Here is a 15,786-nt window from a genome sequence, read left to right on the forward strand (position 1 = left end):
AATGTGTGATGTTGAAAAGCTTCAAGTGTGAATTCTATAATAATGAAAACTGGAACAAAAATATCATTTTTTTTTGTGCTAAAGGTAGCAGAGAGTATCTCAACCATCTGTCAGCCGACGTCACCAACCAAAGCTCATGGAAGAAGTCACACAGGTAACTCCACACACACCAGCACATGAAGAAACAACCCACTAGTGGGCATGAAGCCCACTGACAGGAGGCGGCGGCTGTTGTCTGACTGAGGAGCAGAGCTGAATCTATTTAACTCTGCTGCCTTTTCTTCCTCCCTGCCACAGAATCTGAATGAAGCGCACTTCCTGTCGTGGCCCGTCTTCACTCTGACCAGAGGCTTCCAGTATGGGAACCTCCGAGTTTGATTTACTGTGGAAACAGGGTTGCATCAGGCCACATTTTGCAAGTTAAGGAGTAATTTGTTGTGATTTAACACACATGCGAGGCCACATGTAGCTTTTTCACACCTTAAACCAATTGCTACGGTTTTCTGACCTCCACACGAATGTATGGTTGCATCTTGCAGCTCTTACTGTATTACCTCCTCATATTTAACCACAGGCTTTCAGTTGCGTGGAGGCTGAGTGCTCAGAAATAAATGACAGAGAGCAGAAGTAAAGTAGCTGCTGAAGAAATTCGAGCTCTGGTGAGACCTAGATACAGAAGGCTTGTAATAAGATGGCACAAACCAAAATACAGCAGGAGGGCAAATAAATATGGAGCCGTAAGCCAACAGTATGCAGAACCTGGAAAAAGTATTCTCACTTTTTCATGTTGTGACAAAAAGTTTCTATGTATTTTACTGAGATTTGATGTGAGTGAACACAAAAATCCATTTTTTTTTTTTTTTTACAGATAAACATTATTTTTTTATTTTTATTCTTTTATTCCTTAATTTAACCAGGTAAACCCCATTGAGATCTAGATCTCATTTTCAAGGGGGACCTGGGCAGAAGTCTGCAGTACACAGCAACCTGGTTACAAAACAAAATTGAATTATTACATATACACAAATATAAAACAGAATAAAACAATTTAAAAACAGTGACACTGTTTAAAAGATTCTCGTTGCCTGTTTTTAAGAATCGCTCGAAATAAATCCAGTGAAATCAATTCTGACATCCTGATTTCAGACTGAAGCTGATTCCAGGCTGAAGGAGCCATCACACTGAAAAATGTCATTTTTTAACATGTTCAAAGTGTGGTATACGTCTTAGATTCAGTATGCTTACTTACATATGTCTTTCCAAATGTAGTTGGTAACACATTCACTTACTGTAGTGTTTATACTGCCATTGTTTCTGTGGTTTTAATTCAGTCTCTTTCACAACAAGTTATTACCTTTTCTCTAAAGACTGTCGGCTGCAATTATATATACAGAATTATTCTTCATTTTCTCAGGATAGTTAAGTAAAACATTTCATTAAAACATCATCATTTTATAACAGTTTATAACATCATCCTGAAAGGAAACCTATTGGTAGCGACAAAAGACTTGAGACTGGTGGAGATGTTTGCCATACAGAAGGAAAATGATCCTAAACTTACATCTAAAGCTGCTATTTGCTTATAATGGCCTAGTCAAAGTCCAGACCTAGTCATAGTCATTTGCATCCAATTTGACTGAGGTTTAGCTCAAAGAAAGATGGGCAAAACGATCAACTAAAAATGTCATTTTTAATAAATCGAAGAAAACAACATATATTTTCATTCTACAAAGCAAACATAAGCTACTTTGTATTGATCTATAACTTAAAACTGAACATAAAGAGTATAGAAGAGGTACTCAACATTCGTCCCTCATCCACCCACCGTGTGTGCAAACTGACTTCCACACAAGCTTCTACTTTTCAGCAACAGATGGAGGATAAAATTTCAGGTCGACTGTTTTGATACTTCTGAGAATTACAGCAACAGCTTTGCTTTTCATCACCTACCTTATAAAGAGAGGTTTTAGTGCAGGATGATTGCTGCTTCTGCCATGTCAGATTCTGTTATTATTCTGCGTGCGCGACTTAATGTGCCCCTAAATTACAGCTTGAATCTGTTTGTCGAGCTGAAGTTCAAAGAAACTTACCAATCGAAATATGATCATAAATGGTCCATTAGACCCCGGACTGCAACACACTCCAGACCCTCCATTACATACAAACCATCATCGTGCCAATTAATGTTCCATTCGGGAGAGTAAGAACACGGCAAGCACACAGTAAATGACAAAAAAATGCTGCTTGAATAACAAAATTCACACACTTTCAGGTCTTAAGATGCTCTTCCTGACAGTTTCCTGTAATCCTGGGATCCTCTGGTACAGGGAAAAGAGCTTGTACAGATTTACCTGTGTGCAGGACACCATTAGAGATGGAAACAAACTCACCCAGCAGCTTGTATTCCTTCAGAGGGGAAGTAGGGAGGGGTGAGGAGAAAAGAGGAAGAGGACGGGGGGGAGATGTCTGGACCTCTGCAGTGAGCAGACACCTGTTCTGCTGCCTTTCTTGGTTAAAAGTACTTACTAGATATCACTGTTTTTCTGTATTTCTCCTTAAAACATTTTAATAAAGATATCCTTTTCCATGCCATAATGTAGGACTAGTTAAAACATAAAGTTGTCAATGAAGCACAAAACAGAAAAGCAGAACGTCTAACTTTTACATATTTTACACGCACAACAGAATGAAACCAAAGTGTACCAACCTCGGCTTGTTTGCGCCACATGTCCAAGTTCTTGCGCTGAGCTTTGGAGAAATGGTCCCATGCCTTTTGTTTGGAAGCAGCTTGGAATACAGACACAATCTGTTCAACTGTGGCGGGATGCAGGGAAGGAGCAGAGACCACCCAGAGACAGAGACAGAGAAAGACAGAGGGCAGTTGGGAGGGAGCAGAGGAGTGAGAAAGTGGAGTCAACTAGGCATCAGTACTCTGTGTGAGCATGTTTGTGTGTGTTATACATACCGACGGATGCCACGGCATCGCCTTACGGAGGAGCTGTTCCAAGTCACATTTGACAATTTTGAGTAATCACACAGTCTTTCATGTTCAATTAATGTGAGACTTTGTCAGATTTTCTGACAGTCTTTGGTTTTCAGCTGCCTTTTAAACTCATTTATCTGACCATTTTCTGAGGAATGTTTTGCATTGCACCTTTCTTTGTTAGAGTGTGACTTGTGAATCATTTGGACATTAAAAAAAGGCTGCTAAACTGAGGGGATGTTTTATAAATGGGTGCTGGCCACCATGTGTGTTTGCTATTTTTACACAAATACTTCGGATGGGAAAAGGTGCCGCCGGATGCTTCTAGCAGACCATGCGTCATTTCATACCAACCATTCATATCTTAGAAGTGCTTTATATTCTCTTTAATAATATAAAGCCCTGCTAATAGTGCTTCAGTGCTATTTTTTGCAGACTTTGAAAACATTACTGCACTTCGCTTCCCCAAATAAAATTTTCCAGATAAAGTCTAAAGAGCTAATTTACTTTGCAGTTTCACAAACTTTAAGTTGAATAAACTTTGACCTCTGTGGTGAAGTTTTGGTTACCAACTCTAAAAGAAATCTTCAAGTAGATGCATGTTTATATTCCTGCTCTTATTTTGAAGAGGATAAAAACTGTTTACTCTGCGGTTGTTTCCTCTCCACCCATGATGTGGTGAAGCAAACCATCATGTTTATTCTGTACCCAGGATGCATTGCTGTAGAGCTACAGCCCGTAGTTCCAAAGTAAACATTTAATAATCTACTAATGTCTTGATGTGCTTTTTGACTGAAGCCCTAATGTGGTTGGTTAGGCAAAATCAGCAACAGTGGTAGCAATGCAAAACAACTATAAAACTGAAATCATGAGTGAAAGGTCACCACTTCCTGAAGCGCAAGGTAATACACTAAACTTCAATGCATTGTGTCGTAACTTGGACTGAATTGACTCAATATTTCTGTATATAAATTGCATCAGTTTGGTTTGCAAGGGGACTCGGGATGATATTTGCTGTGAATTGGCACTAAATAAATAAACTGAATTGATTATTTTCCTTTTCCTATCTCATATGACACCAGTCAAAAGACAGAGGTCTGCTTAGAAAGAGTACGCTGCCGAAATAGCTGTGTAAAAACGTGAATCAAATGAATCTCAGCAGTCGTAAAGTCGGAGTAAAAATGCAGTGAATGGATGTCAGAGAGAGAAGCCACTGTTAGACTCTGAATGTGGGCCAGAACCAGAGTCAATGGAAAAGTGGTGCAATAAAAAACCCTTACAACATAATACACTGAAATTAAATCAGTTATATGATTATTCTCCATTTTAAATGTAATATTTTGGTACAGTTACCACCAGTCCATATACATACATACATATATATATATTTATATAAGTATTTCAGCAGAATCCAGGGCACTCCCCATGAACTACAGCTGCAAACTGTACATGCTCATTGTTCTATGTCAGGGTTTTGCTTGATTTTGTACCATTTCTTAGAGGATGAGCGCCATTTGAAGCTGGCATATAAAAATTATTTCACACACACTTCTTAATTTTTCTAGCCAGTTAATGAATTGACAGAAAAAGGGCAAAAAACAAACTTTACACAAAATTCAGAAAAATCTGGACAACTATTTACAATTTAAAAGATAATAATACTATCCAGGCTCACCAGAAGCAAAATATAAAGAAATTAGGTGGTGGTTTAAAATTTCTGCACAGTATTTCACATCCCCGCTGTGAACTTTTATTATTTTTGCTCTGCATTTGTTTCTCAACTATAAGTCTGAAATGTTTTAGCAATCATCATACATTAAAATAAACCAGGTGATGCCAAAATGATGAGTCCCAGAGACAGATGGTCTTATGACCTACACAGTGTGGAATGGGAGCAGTGCCAAGTACTGTTTCCTGAGGAATATGGGGTCACCACGGCCAAAATGTTTTATTTTGTGGGAAAAATAAATGTGAAACTGCTAAATGGGAACTTTCTGACAAACAAAAACAAAAAGGTATGCAATATTAAATTAACTAATTACTGCAAACATGCCAGCAAGTACAGCTACACATAGGAACAAAGCTTACAAAAACTGGTTGCCAGTTGTTTTATTACAGATCACTGAGTCCATGTGAGAGTGTATCAAATTCTGGCAAACTGCCTTTAGACCCTTCGTAGCATAAGCTACGAGGATATGCCTGATTTTCCTCTGTGAACCTTTTCACTGCGAGTTTATTAGATTTGCTCAGAGACTGCCGGTGGCCAAAAATAACCCACTGTTCTTCTGCCAGCAGTGACCACAGTGCAGCTCCACTGCAGAACAGGTCTCTTAAGAACCTTACCCAAGGACGCCTTCGTACTGCCGCATTACAGTCTTCCTGATTACATATCCCTCTGCAGAGGACCCTTTTCTTTTTCACAAAAGGGTAGGAGCACATCAGACAAGCTGCAGCTCTACAGATAGTGTAGAGAACTAAGCTTTGACTCAGCTATAAGAATTGTTTTGGGATAAAACTGAATGAGACACAAGCATCAACTGTAGGGTCACTGCAGACCCTACCTGTGCGGTGATCTGCAGCACAGTGTTGACCCTTCCTCCTATCAGCTTACAGCTCTGTTTAAAGTGGTTGTAGAGGACTGGATGGGAGGTCTGTGCATTTCTGAGGTTCAAATATACACACACGAATCGATAAAACTGGTTCTGTATGAATGCGTGTGTTTGCAGGGTGCTGAGACAGAACAGCTCAGGAATCAATAGCATCTTCCCAGCACCCTGTAATTTGATGAACAGAGTGATGATGAAGGCAAAGAGAGACACTGAGCACAAAAAAAAAATCAACTTGCAGGACTGTGAGCTCCTATGCAGCTAGAAATATGGTGAGGCAGCATTTTTTAAGTGCTAAAATAGAAATTCTTCATTCAATGGAGAAAATATTAAAAGTGCATTTTTTTTCTCACTTGTTATACCAAATATTAATATTGTTAAAAAGAATATGCCCTCTTGCAGATGTCAAATGTTTTTGCTTTTAACTGATACACTTAAACAGTTTGGATCATCAAACAAAAACTGTTTTTAAATCAAGATTTTATTAAAAAAAGAAGAAAAACAAAAGTCGTCCAGGCCTTCCTGCCACTGTGTGCACAAACAACTGCCATCAAGTTTTTTCATATTTTAAGGAAGAATTGCTTAAAAGCCGACAGACTGAAGGGTCTGAGCATGAACGCCCTTTTTAAGGACATGCTGAGACAGCTGGATGTATTTAACTCTGACCTTTGACTAGGCCACTCTAAAACCTTCATGTATTTTATCTTTTGAACTACTCAAATTGGACTAGCTGGTTTCAGTTATGCTGCTGCATAACCCAGGTGCAGCTAAGGTCACTAACTGAATGGCAAACATTCTTCTTTGGGATCTTCTAGCTGAATTCCTGGTTCTTCAAATTACAGTGAATTATTTGAATCCTAAAGCTACAAAGTATCCCCAGACTACATGATTACAATGAGATTTGATTGTCTTTATAATTTCCATTTTCTGAAATCAAGTGTTAGTTTTCTTTCAGAAGCATTCAAAAGCCTTCTGACATATTCCTGTTTTACAAAGTTTCATAATTTTATCTAGATTACAAAAACAGAAAAAAGAATAAATCGGTAAGAGCGCATATACTTCTTTACAGCTCTGCAAGTACTTTTTCAATTTGCATCCCATAAGAAGACCAGAACCAAAAAGAAGAGAGCTTTACCCTTTTCAAACCTGTAAACTAGATCCAGCAGACCAGCTCAGATTTATAATGAATACGAACAGAAACACACCGAAGGGAAGGCAACACCGTGAATGGGAATGTGTTTCTACTGGTAGAAATAATCAAATATGGATTATACACACTCTGCCTCTTCATGGCTTATTTTAACTAATAATGCATGAAACACCGCCAACAACAACAGAAGATTGTCTGGATGTTTACATTGTGTTTAACATGCGTGTGGTGGGATGAGGGGAGACTGAGCGCCGCAGGCTGTGGAGTAAACTAGCAGTCGTGGAGTTGAAGCTGTCAAAGGTGGTGCTGCACAAGCATGGCCTTTTTTTGTTAACCCAATAAGAGAGTAAAACAACTAAACACAGTAAATGTTTGTGTTTGGTCTTCATTGTACTCTAGAAAAAAAAAATGTGTTAGGCCACTTACTTCTTTCATCTGAGGGAAACCTTAACAATCGACTCCTGACGTCTTTCATGAATAATAAAATAACGTCTGATTTTTTTTTGGCATTTTGAAAGTCAAAGGCATCAAAAACATCCATGAACGTCTGAGGGAGACGGGGATTTAACTTACCATTCTTTAATCAGCTATTAAGATTGTGGTAGCTCGTTTAAGGAAGAATACAATGAATGTAATTATAAATGTTAGCGCGTATACTCTCAGTGACAGGCTATGAACAATGTAATACTTACTTTTTCTGTGGATTTCAGCACTCCGGGCATAAAAGTCCTGATTTGGATTTTAAAATTACACCAAGCAAGCAAAAAAAACCCCCAAAGAAAACATTTATCTGACCTGGATATCTACTGCACAAGCAGTATTTTTACTCTCTGGGCTTCACATGTAGTCATTTCACAGCCAAAAAAAAAAAAAAAACTCAGTGTGTTTTATTTAGCTTTTATGTGATAGACCAACACAGAGCAGAGGATAACTGAGCAGAAGTGAAAGTTTCCAAATGTTTTTATGAATAGAAAAGTGAAAAGTGTGGGGTGTATTTGTATTCAAGCTGCTTTGGTCTAAATAAATGAAAGTCAATTAATTCACTTTAGATGCTTCTTGTTTAGTGCATAAATACTACTTGTTTAATTTAATCTCTGATTAATACAGATCTTGTTGTGGGGATGGTTTTCTTTGTCAGAAACTCAGGAGCTAATCAGAGTTGATGGGAAGAAAATGAAGGATAAAAACAAGAAAATCCTGGAAGAAAACCTATGAGACGACCAGGGTGGAGGTGTATCTGAACCTGAAGTAAGGGAGCAGCAGAGATCCGCTGAGATCCTCGGCTGAGGAGAGAGTCTCTGTCCAAACAACAACTCAAACACAAATCTGGCCAAGGAAAACAACTGCTTAAAGAAACCCAAGGGATTTTCAAAGTAAAACATGGCGGTAGATGGCACTCTGGTCGGATAAGCCCAACAACCATCAACATGTCATCTCTGTGGCGAAATATTGTGGTGGGATTATACTATTGAGCAGAGAAATGGACTCTGATCAGAGTTGTTAGGAAAAGTGCAAAAGACTTGCAAAATACATGAAACTAGGGAAAGTCTAGGGAGAGACTATGCCCTCCAGCAGGAGCTGGTTTAGCTTATTCATGGATTAGAATGGCGTAGTCAAAGGCCAAACCTGAATATAACTGGGAATCTGCAACAAGACTTAAGAACTGAAATGACTTAGTTTGAGTATATTCCAAAAATGTATGGGTTGAAGTTTCAGCTTCCACATGTGGACAGCTGGTAGGAGTCATACTCCTACTTAACCCCAAACCTCATAGTGAAAGGCCGTTCAGTCGAATCGTACTGGTGGGGCTAAAAAAACAAAAAAAGAAAAACACAAATGCAGATTTCCAAATGCTGTGTGAAAAACCATGAAGAATTTTCCCTTCCCTTCAAATTTATGGATTACTCTGTGTACTATCACATAAAATCCCCATAAAACACACTGAAGCCTCAGATCGAACAGTGAAAAAGTTAAAGGGCCAAGGCACTGCAGTAAGTGCTAAGAGTGACGACAAAGACTCACATTGAGCCACTATGCCAGCCAGCGCCGTCTTGAACTTGTCCTTGGCCTCCTCCATCTCCTTCTCGTGTTGACTTTTCTCGCCGATCAGCCGGCGGATGTGGCTGTTGGAGGACTGGATCATGGAGTAGAAGTTGTTGGCGTTCCTGCGGTTGACTTCGCCCCGTTCCAGCCAGGTCAGGAGCACGCGGACGGCCTCTGGAAACTTACCGTCGTCTGGGGGGGAAAAAGAAGGGAAGCACGAAGTGGAAGAAAGAAGTTAATTTTGGACAAAATCTACAAGGCTGTACCGGACTCCTGCCTCTGTGGAAAATGATGGTTATTATGCATAAAACGCTGCTTTTCAAGTTCTTAGGACAAAATTATGACTTGAGTGAAAGAATACATAAAAAGAAAAGACGGCAAAAAAACTAAAATTACAGCTCTGTTGTGCCGCCAAAAGAAAATGATCATTTCAGCTATCTATTTTGCTAACAAAACAACATCGTGGACTAAAATGATAACTTGGAGGCAAAATAGGCTATAAAACCCATTTCTACTGCAGGTGGTCTATCATCATAGAGTGTAACTGAGTTTGTAGTACAGTAATACAAACTGGCAGTAAAAACAGCAAGATCTCCTTTCCCCTCTGGGTAAAAAAAAAAAAAAAATCTACAGCAAATGACTGTGTTGCTCCCAACAGCAGCCTAGAGAGATCACAAACACATTCTTGGCTCAAGCAGCACATCGGCATCTGAGTTTATTCCTTGTTTTTGCTAAGGACGGACAGCGGAGAGCTGAAAAAGACACATGCAGATCGCAGAGAAGCGGAAAGTCACAGCCGAGTTATCAGGCCACTGTGACTGAGACCTGGAAGTGCCACTGCTCATTAGAGAAACAAGTTTATCCAGGCAGAAAGTCGACAGAAAGCTGTAAAGAGGCAGAAAGAGGAGTTAAGGAGAGAAAACTGAAAAAAGACGAGCGGCGAGGGCGGACGAGAAAACCCGGGAGCATGTTGTTGGGATCCACTCATACGGCGTTTAACAGAATCTGTTACAACAAATTCACACAGTCTGTTAGAGCTGGAAATGCTTTGCTGTACTCTAGGTCTCCTCCTATGATATATCCGTTTTGCAAAGCGTCACCATGTTGGACATTCATCCATTATTTTCTGTCGGAGTTTCTCACCCCGTTTCTAAGGGAGAACCCAGACACCCTGAAAAGGAAACTTATGCTTATGTCCGTAATCTCGTTCTTTTGGTCAATACCCAAAGCTTGTGACCACATGAAGGTTTGAACGTGGATGGCCACAAAGGATGGATACGGAGAAAAAACAAAGGAAGGTCGCAAAGAAGAAATGGAGGAAAGAAAAAAGAGAATGAAGTAGAAAGGAAGAACACAAGAAAGGAGACAAATAAGGAGCATAATAATGCAAAGAAAAATGAAAGGAAAGAAAGAACGAGCTACAAGAAGAAAGAAAGAACAAAAGGAGAGAAAGGAAGGACACAAACAAGGGAAGAAGAAAGAAATAGCAGGGTGGGAAAGGAGGAAAGAAGGAATAATACAAAGAAGACAGACAGGAAGAACAGGACACAACATAAAGACAAAGGAATAGGAAAAAATGTCTCACATGAGACACATTTCCCAATTCTCCTTTTTCTTTTTCCATACTTGTCCAGACTTGTAAAATATCTAAACCAGATTCTATGCTTTTCCAGATTGTGTAGAAACCCTGTTGCTTCGTCAGGTTAAGCCATTAAGCATTTTCCCCCCCTGTGATTCTCAGTTTCCAGTGTTTGTTCTCCAGTATTTCACAGCTGAAGTCCCAACGGTTGCCAGCGTCCGTGTCCAGGTACCTTTGATTTTGTCTCCCAGCTGGCTGCACTCGTGCTCTGAATAGTGGACAATGGGAGGAGGGGACGGCGGCCGTAGGCGATCCTCCTCCAACTTGCGTCTGTGACGCTCCTCTCGGGCCAACATGCGCTGGCGGCATTCCCACTCGTACAGGTCGTCTCTGGCCTGAGCGAAGTCAACGTGGAGCCGCCCGGTGTCCTTTTTGTCTGTGCTTGAGCCCAAACGGATTCGATAACCTAGGAAACATATGAGTTTGATTTGAAAATCAGAAAAACAAGAGAAGGAGATGAAAGAGGAACGCAGAGAGCCATTTTATTTTTACCCCTCTTACATTTCCACTGTATCTGTCAATGTAGAAACAGATTGCTAGGGTTGAAGGAAAGAGACCTGGTGGGGAGGTAGTGCATTTATCACATTTATCACATTCTGTGGAGGAATAAGTTAAAATTTCTCCACACTACGTTCCAACATTTCTACGGTTCATATTTTAAATTTAGCTGGAAAGTGATATTTCCATAAAATGCCCAAAAACCCAACATGCAGATTGCAGTTCGGTCACAATTCCCCAAAGACAACTTTTTGAGCTAAAACCCCTCCAAAAAAGCAAAAAGCAAACCTCTAAATCAGAGACAAAATACAAAAGCACTCAAAGAATAATTTTAAGTATTGTAAATAGATTTGCCTGATAAAGAAAAATTGACCATTTGAGTAAAAGAAACACAAAGAAGTGCTTTTATTTGCACCCATTGTGGAAATCTTCAAACCTTTGATGCTTTTATAAAAAAAAAAAGTAAATCATGTTAAAGTGAACTGTTTATTATGAGGTTTTAAAAACTAATTTAATTTGTAAAAAATGTCATCTCAAGACTATTGATGAAAACAGATCAAATTTGTATCCAATAATAAAGAAACATATGATAAAAAGCTGAAAAATGGAGACCAAGAATAAATTAAATTCAGCATTCAGTTCCATTTGAACCCAGTTAAAATACAGTCTAGTCAACTTTAGTTCATAATGTCTATTGGTAAACAGCTATTTATCTAAGTCAGCTCAGTTGAAAAGTTGCTGATAAACTTTTATCCTGAGCAAGCAGGTGGCGACTGTGAAGAGAAATGACTCAATCTTACCAGGCAGAAGCATCCGGCAGAAACCGGCCGAGTATGAACGGCCATCTGCTGTTAATGCCTAATTGTTCTTTTTGAAAAGATTAACTGTAACTGTAGGTCTGCATCAAGTGGTCAATACATAAGAGAGACTTGGAGGCCAATTGCTTCTTTACAGGCTCAGTATTCCTCATTAACCCCTCTTTTCCTCTTAACTTCCCTCCTATATCTACTTTATCCCCCTTTCCCAATTTTCACTAATGACCGGTTGTGGACTGAAGAGAAACTTTGCTCCATTATGTGATCTAATTGGCTTAAATGACCCCAGTGTGTTTTAAGAAAGAGATTAAAAACACAAACCAGAAAAAAAGCAAAGAGCGAAAAAGTCAGGAGCTTCTCCTCCGGTCTGCTCTCACAGCCTCAGACTCTTAATCTAGCCCTGCTTCAATATTTCATATGAGGAGATGCTGGTGTGCTGGAGCTGCCGGAGTGTGTGTCATTGCTGGGTATTGTTGTTTGCACAGGCTCTCCTTGAGTGTGTGTGGGTGGGGGATTATTTATGGGGAAACTACACAGCTCTGTCATCGCTCTAATATATGGACCTCTGCACCCACACCTCACTGTAAGAAGAGAGGCTGTTGAAATCAAGGGATCTCTCATTCAAACTCACTATCTCTCATGCGTTTGTGCGCGCACGCAATAATGCTGGGAATGTTTCTGAGAGGGCGGCTCATCCGAGTGGGCTTTTTTTTTTGAAGAAGGAGCGAGTGGTCATCGGTTTGCACAGAGAGATTGAGGATCTCTGCTCTGTTCAGGCTGAAAATGAAGATGAGATAAAAACACACAAGCTGCAGCGGCCAGATAGTTGGAATGGATGCTTTTTTAAAACCAAATAATTGTATTTTTCCTCATGAAACCGATTTCTCTCACTAGTTGAAAGTTACTTCAATTATGATTACATTTTTGAAACTACATTAATCTGTGCAACATGACATACATGGTTAAGTATTTGTCTCTAGTAAGTAACTATTCATTTCACTCATTACAGCTTTGAAAAGTCAGTTTTTGTGTTAATTCGAGATGAATCAGGCAAACCTTCACAACTCCAAACAAAAATCACAAGTGGTTATAATATCTTTGATCACGTTTTTTCATGACTATCAAAGCTTTTGTTAGTCATGAAATTTTAAATTTACTGTGAATTTTCTGTACACATACATTATATATTAAACACAGAGACTCAAACATCTTCATCCACCCTTAAATAATATTTGAATTTAACAAGATTTTGGCATTACAACACCCGACTCTGTCCAAGTTTCAACTATTACCAGAGCTGTCAATCAACCTAATGTACATGGTGCTCACTGTACTAATGGTGCAGAAACAACTATTGCTGAAAAATCTTTTATCATCCGTGGTCATGCTAACTAGTAGCTGGAGCATTCACAACAAGCTCTGCTCATAGCTTGTTACTAGCCACATGGAGGGTCATTGATAGCACTAAGAACCTCCTCAACCCTGATTGGTTGTTTCTAGTTAGCACTGGAAGAAGGCAGAGGAGCTTGTTTTTTTCACAGATTTTCTGTCTTATGCCATACTGTCACATTTCAACAAATATGTAAAAAAAAAAAGGTAAAAGTTAAATATTGCAGCTGTTCAATAAGAATGGTCAAATATCCAACTAGAATTATAGGCATGACAGATTGAGCTTGTAATTTCCAACCTGTGACTCTAAAACTTGCCTTTGAAATACTAAAGTTCTTCGTTCAATCCTGGAAAAAAGGGGTTCAAATAACGGTACATGTACATTTCTGACCAGCACTGTGCTCAATAAGCACTAAATTAGCACAACCAAAGTCTAACAGCTATCAGAACTTACCAGACAAAAAGAGAGCCTTGTCCACTGTGGACTCCTCTGCGAATCGGATGTGGCAGAAGTTCTTCTTGCTTTTGCGAATCGCCGTGATGTCGCCACACTGTCCAAAGACCTCCATGATGAGCTGCTCTGTGGCGTTCTCCGGCAAACCGCCAACAAACACAGTCTTGCAACCTGGAGGGCGTTCTCTTGTGGCAGGAGGAGGTAGGTCTGTTCAAAGTCAAAATATGGAGTCAGTGAATGTGGAAAATGTAATTTATGCTGGATTTCTTCAGCGTGTGCTTCCTGGAGTGAGGCTTGAGCATTTCCAGGCAACTTCCTCAAGTCATTTTTTCAGGAAGTTGGATTTAAAGACAAATCCAACATGCACAGCCACATAGGGAGAACCTATGCAAAAAATAAACTACCATCAGGCTTAAACTCAACAACCCAGGTGCTGCTTTGTGAATCACACAGAAATAAACAAAAGCAAAGTCAGAATAAATAAACAAACTAATGTAATGCTGCCCATTGACATTCATGCAGAGATAATAAAAATGAAATACACAAACTGAAGAAACGATCCAGCTGTTTGAGCAAAAGTGAAATCTAATTTTGAATGTGAGTTATGCTCTTTGAGAAGCTGAAAACAATATGCACCATGGCAGCGTTTGTTTTCATTACTCATTTTGCCAATAGGCAGGGTGCCAGATCAATTTTTTTTTTTTAAATAAATGTGCTTTTATTCTCAATGAATAGCAGAAAATCCAGAGCCACAATGTGCTTTAACCCATAAAGTAATGAAGTAGTGAATGAATAAATAAATAAATCTAATTTATTGATTAGATGGAGTATCCTTGAACATGAATTAGTTAAAAATATTTGATACATCTGTAAAATGTTTTTGATTCAACATAAAGTTATTTCCCTGAAGTTCAAGGTTTTCTTCTCTTTTTCTATTTTTGCATGGGCCAAATGATTATAAAATAATCGGAAAAACACAATTTATCCCATTACTAGGACAGACAGATTAAGAAGAGTCAACAGCCAGGCCACAGAGGAGACAGTAGGTGTTTGTGAGCATAAAGTTGTTGTCTGCTGCTGTCTATTTATCAGTCATAAAAAATCTCTAAACGTTTCATCAATTCACAATGTATGGGTCTGCACAGAAACGTGAGGGTGTTGTTCCATATACAACACCATCACATTGCAATGTTGGCTGCCTTGTTCATACTTTTGTTCACTCGGTTTTACACATTTCTTGACTTTTAGACATGAAAAGGAATACAACTTTTCTGAGCTCCAGACCTTAACACAACTGGATGGATGTATAAATTATTACATACCCTTTAGGGATGCTTTTAAAAATGTAACACTTTCACTGTGGAAAAAAAAAATAAAATAAAAAAATTTTATTTCCAAAAATTCAGAGTAAATATAACTTGGGTCACTTCTCAACAGTGTCTGAAGAAGAAGAAATAAATCAGCATAACATGGAAAAAAAAAAAGACCTTTTAAACAGCCAAATTTTGAAGGTTGAAGCTGCAAATTTCAATTAAGTCACATTTAAAACATAACACTTATGACCTACAAAATTATAAAGATTAAAAGCATGCATAATAATAACTTTGAGCAACATGTTCAGATCAGTTTTTGTTAGATAAATGCTAAAAATCAAACCATCCGAAGTATGAAAGCATGAAAATGAAATCCTTTTGGCAACAATGTGATTGCGAATCCTCTCATGTGGAAGGTTCCCTGCACTGCAGAAATCACTTATTCAACACAGATGAGTGTTGACTGATCTAATCTCCAATAGATCAGGCTTCTCATCCATGATGAATGTGATTAGTAGGGTCTATGAGGAGTGAACCGAATAATCAGTGGAACGCTGAGGATGCTGTATTCCTAGATATCTGCTAAAAAGGCCTCGCACACTGCTGTATCCATCCCAGCAAATATCAATACTCTGAGCCGAAATGGGTTGATTTTGGCTCAATATCCCATGTGTAGCGTAGAGGAGATAAGAAGTGAGTGGGGTAATGTTGATTCATTTAGATATGTTAACTGTGACCAACATGATTTAAAAACTGAGAACCTGTTAGGTACACTGACTACGGCTGCTGCATTTTCTCTTTTAAACTGTTAAACTGGGTCACAAGAAGTGTTTTAAATCATTCAAACCGTTCCATTCTTGATTTTCTTCTTTACAGACGTAGGTCACGCTTTTGTT

The 15,786-nt window shown here is 38.9% G+C and overlaps 1 protein-coding gene across 2 annotated transcripts in view; it reads right to left on the reverse strand.

The window, feature by feature from the left end:
* Positions 1-15,786, reverse strand: part of enox2 (ecto-NOX disulfide-thiol exchanger 2) — a 194,778-nt gene that overhangs the window by 24,389 nt on the left and 154,603 nt on the right. For both annotated transcript variants that reach the window (XM_007571927.2, XM_007571932.2), the window contains 4 exons: positions 13,578-13,784; positions 10,594-10,827; positions 8,762-8,974; positions 2,708-2,814 (listed from right to left, as the gene is read on the reverse strand). In XM_007571927.2, coding sequence (XP_007571989.1) covers positions 2,708-2,814; positions 8,762-8,974; positions 10,594-10,827; positions 13,578-13,784 — 761 coding nt within the window. The remainder of the gene's footprint in view (positions 1-2,707; positions 2,815-8,761; positions 8,975-10,593; positions 10,828-13,577; positions 13,785-15,786) is intronic.

The sequence above is a fragment of the Poecilia formosa genome, unplaced genomic scaffold (genome assembly GCF_000485575.1).
Source record: "Poecilia formosa unplaced genomic scaffold, Poecilia_formosa-5.1.2 Scaffold290, whole genome shotgun sequence".
In the NCBI taxonomy this organism is placed as follows: domain Eukaryota; kingdom Metazoa; phylum Chordata; class Actinopteri; order Cyprinodontiformes; family Poeciliidae; genus Poecilia; species Poecilia formosa.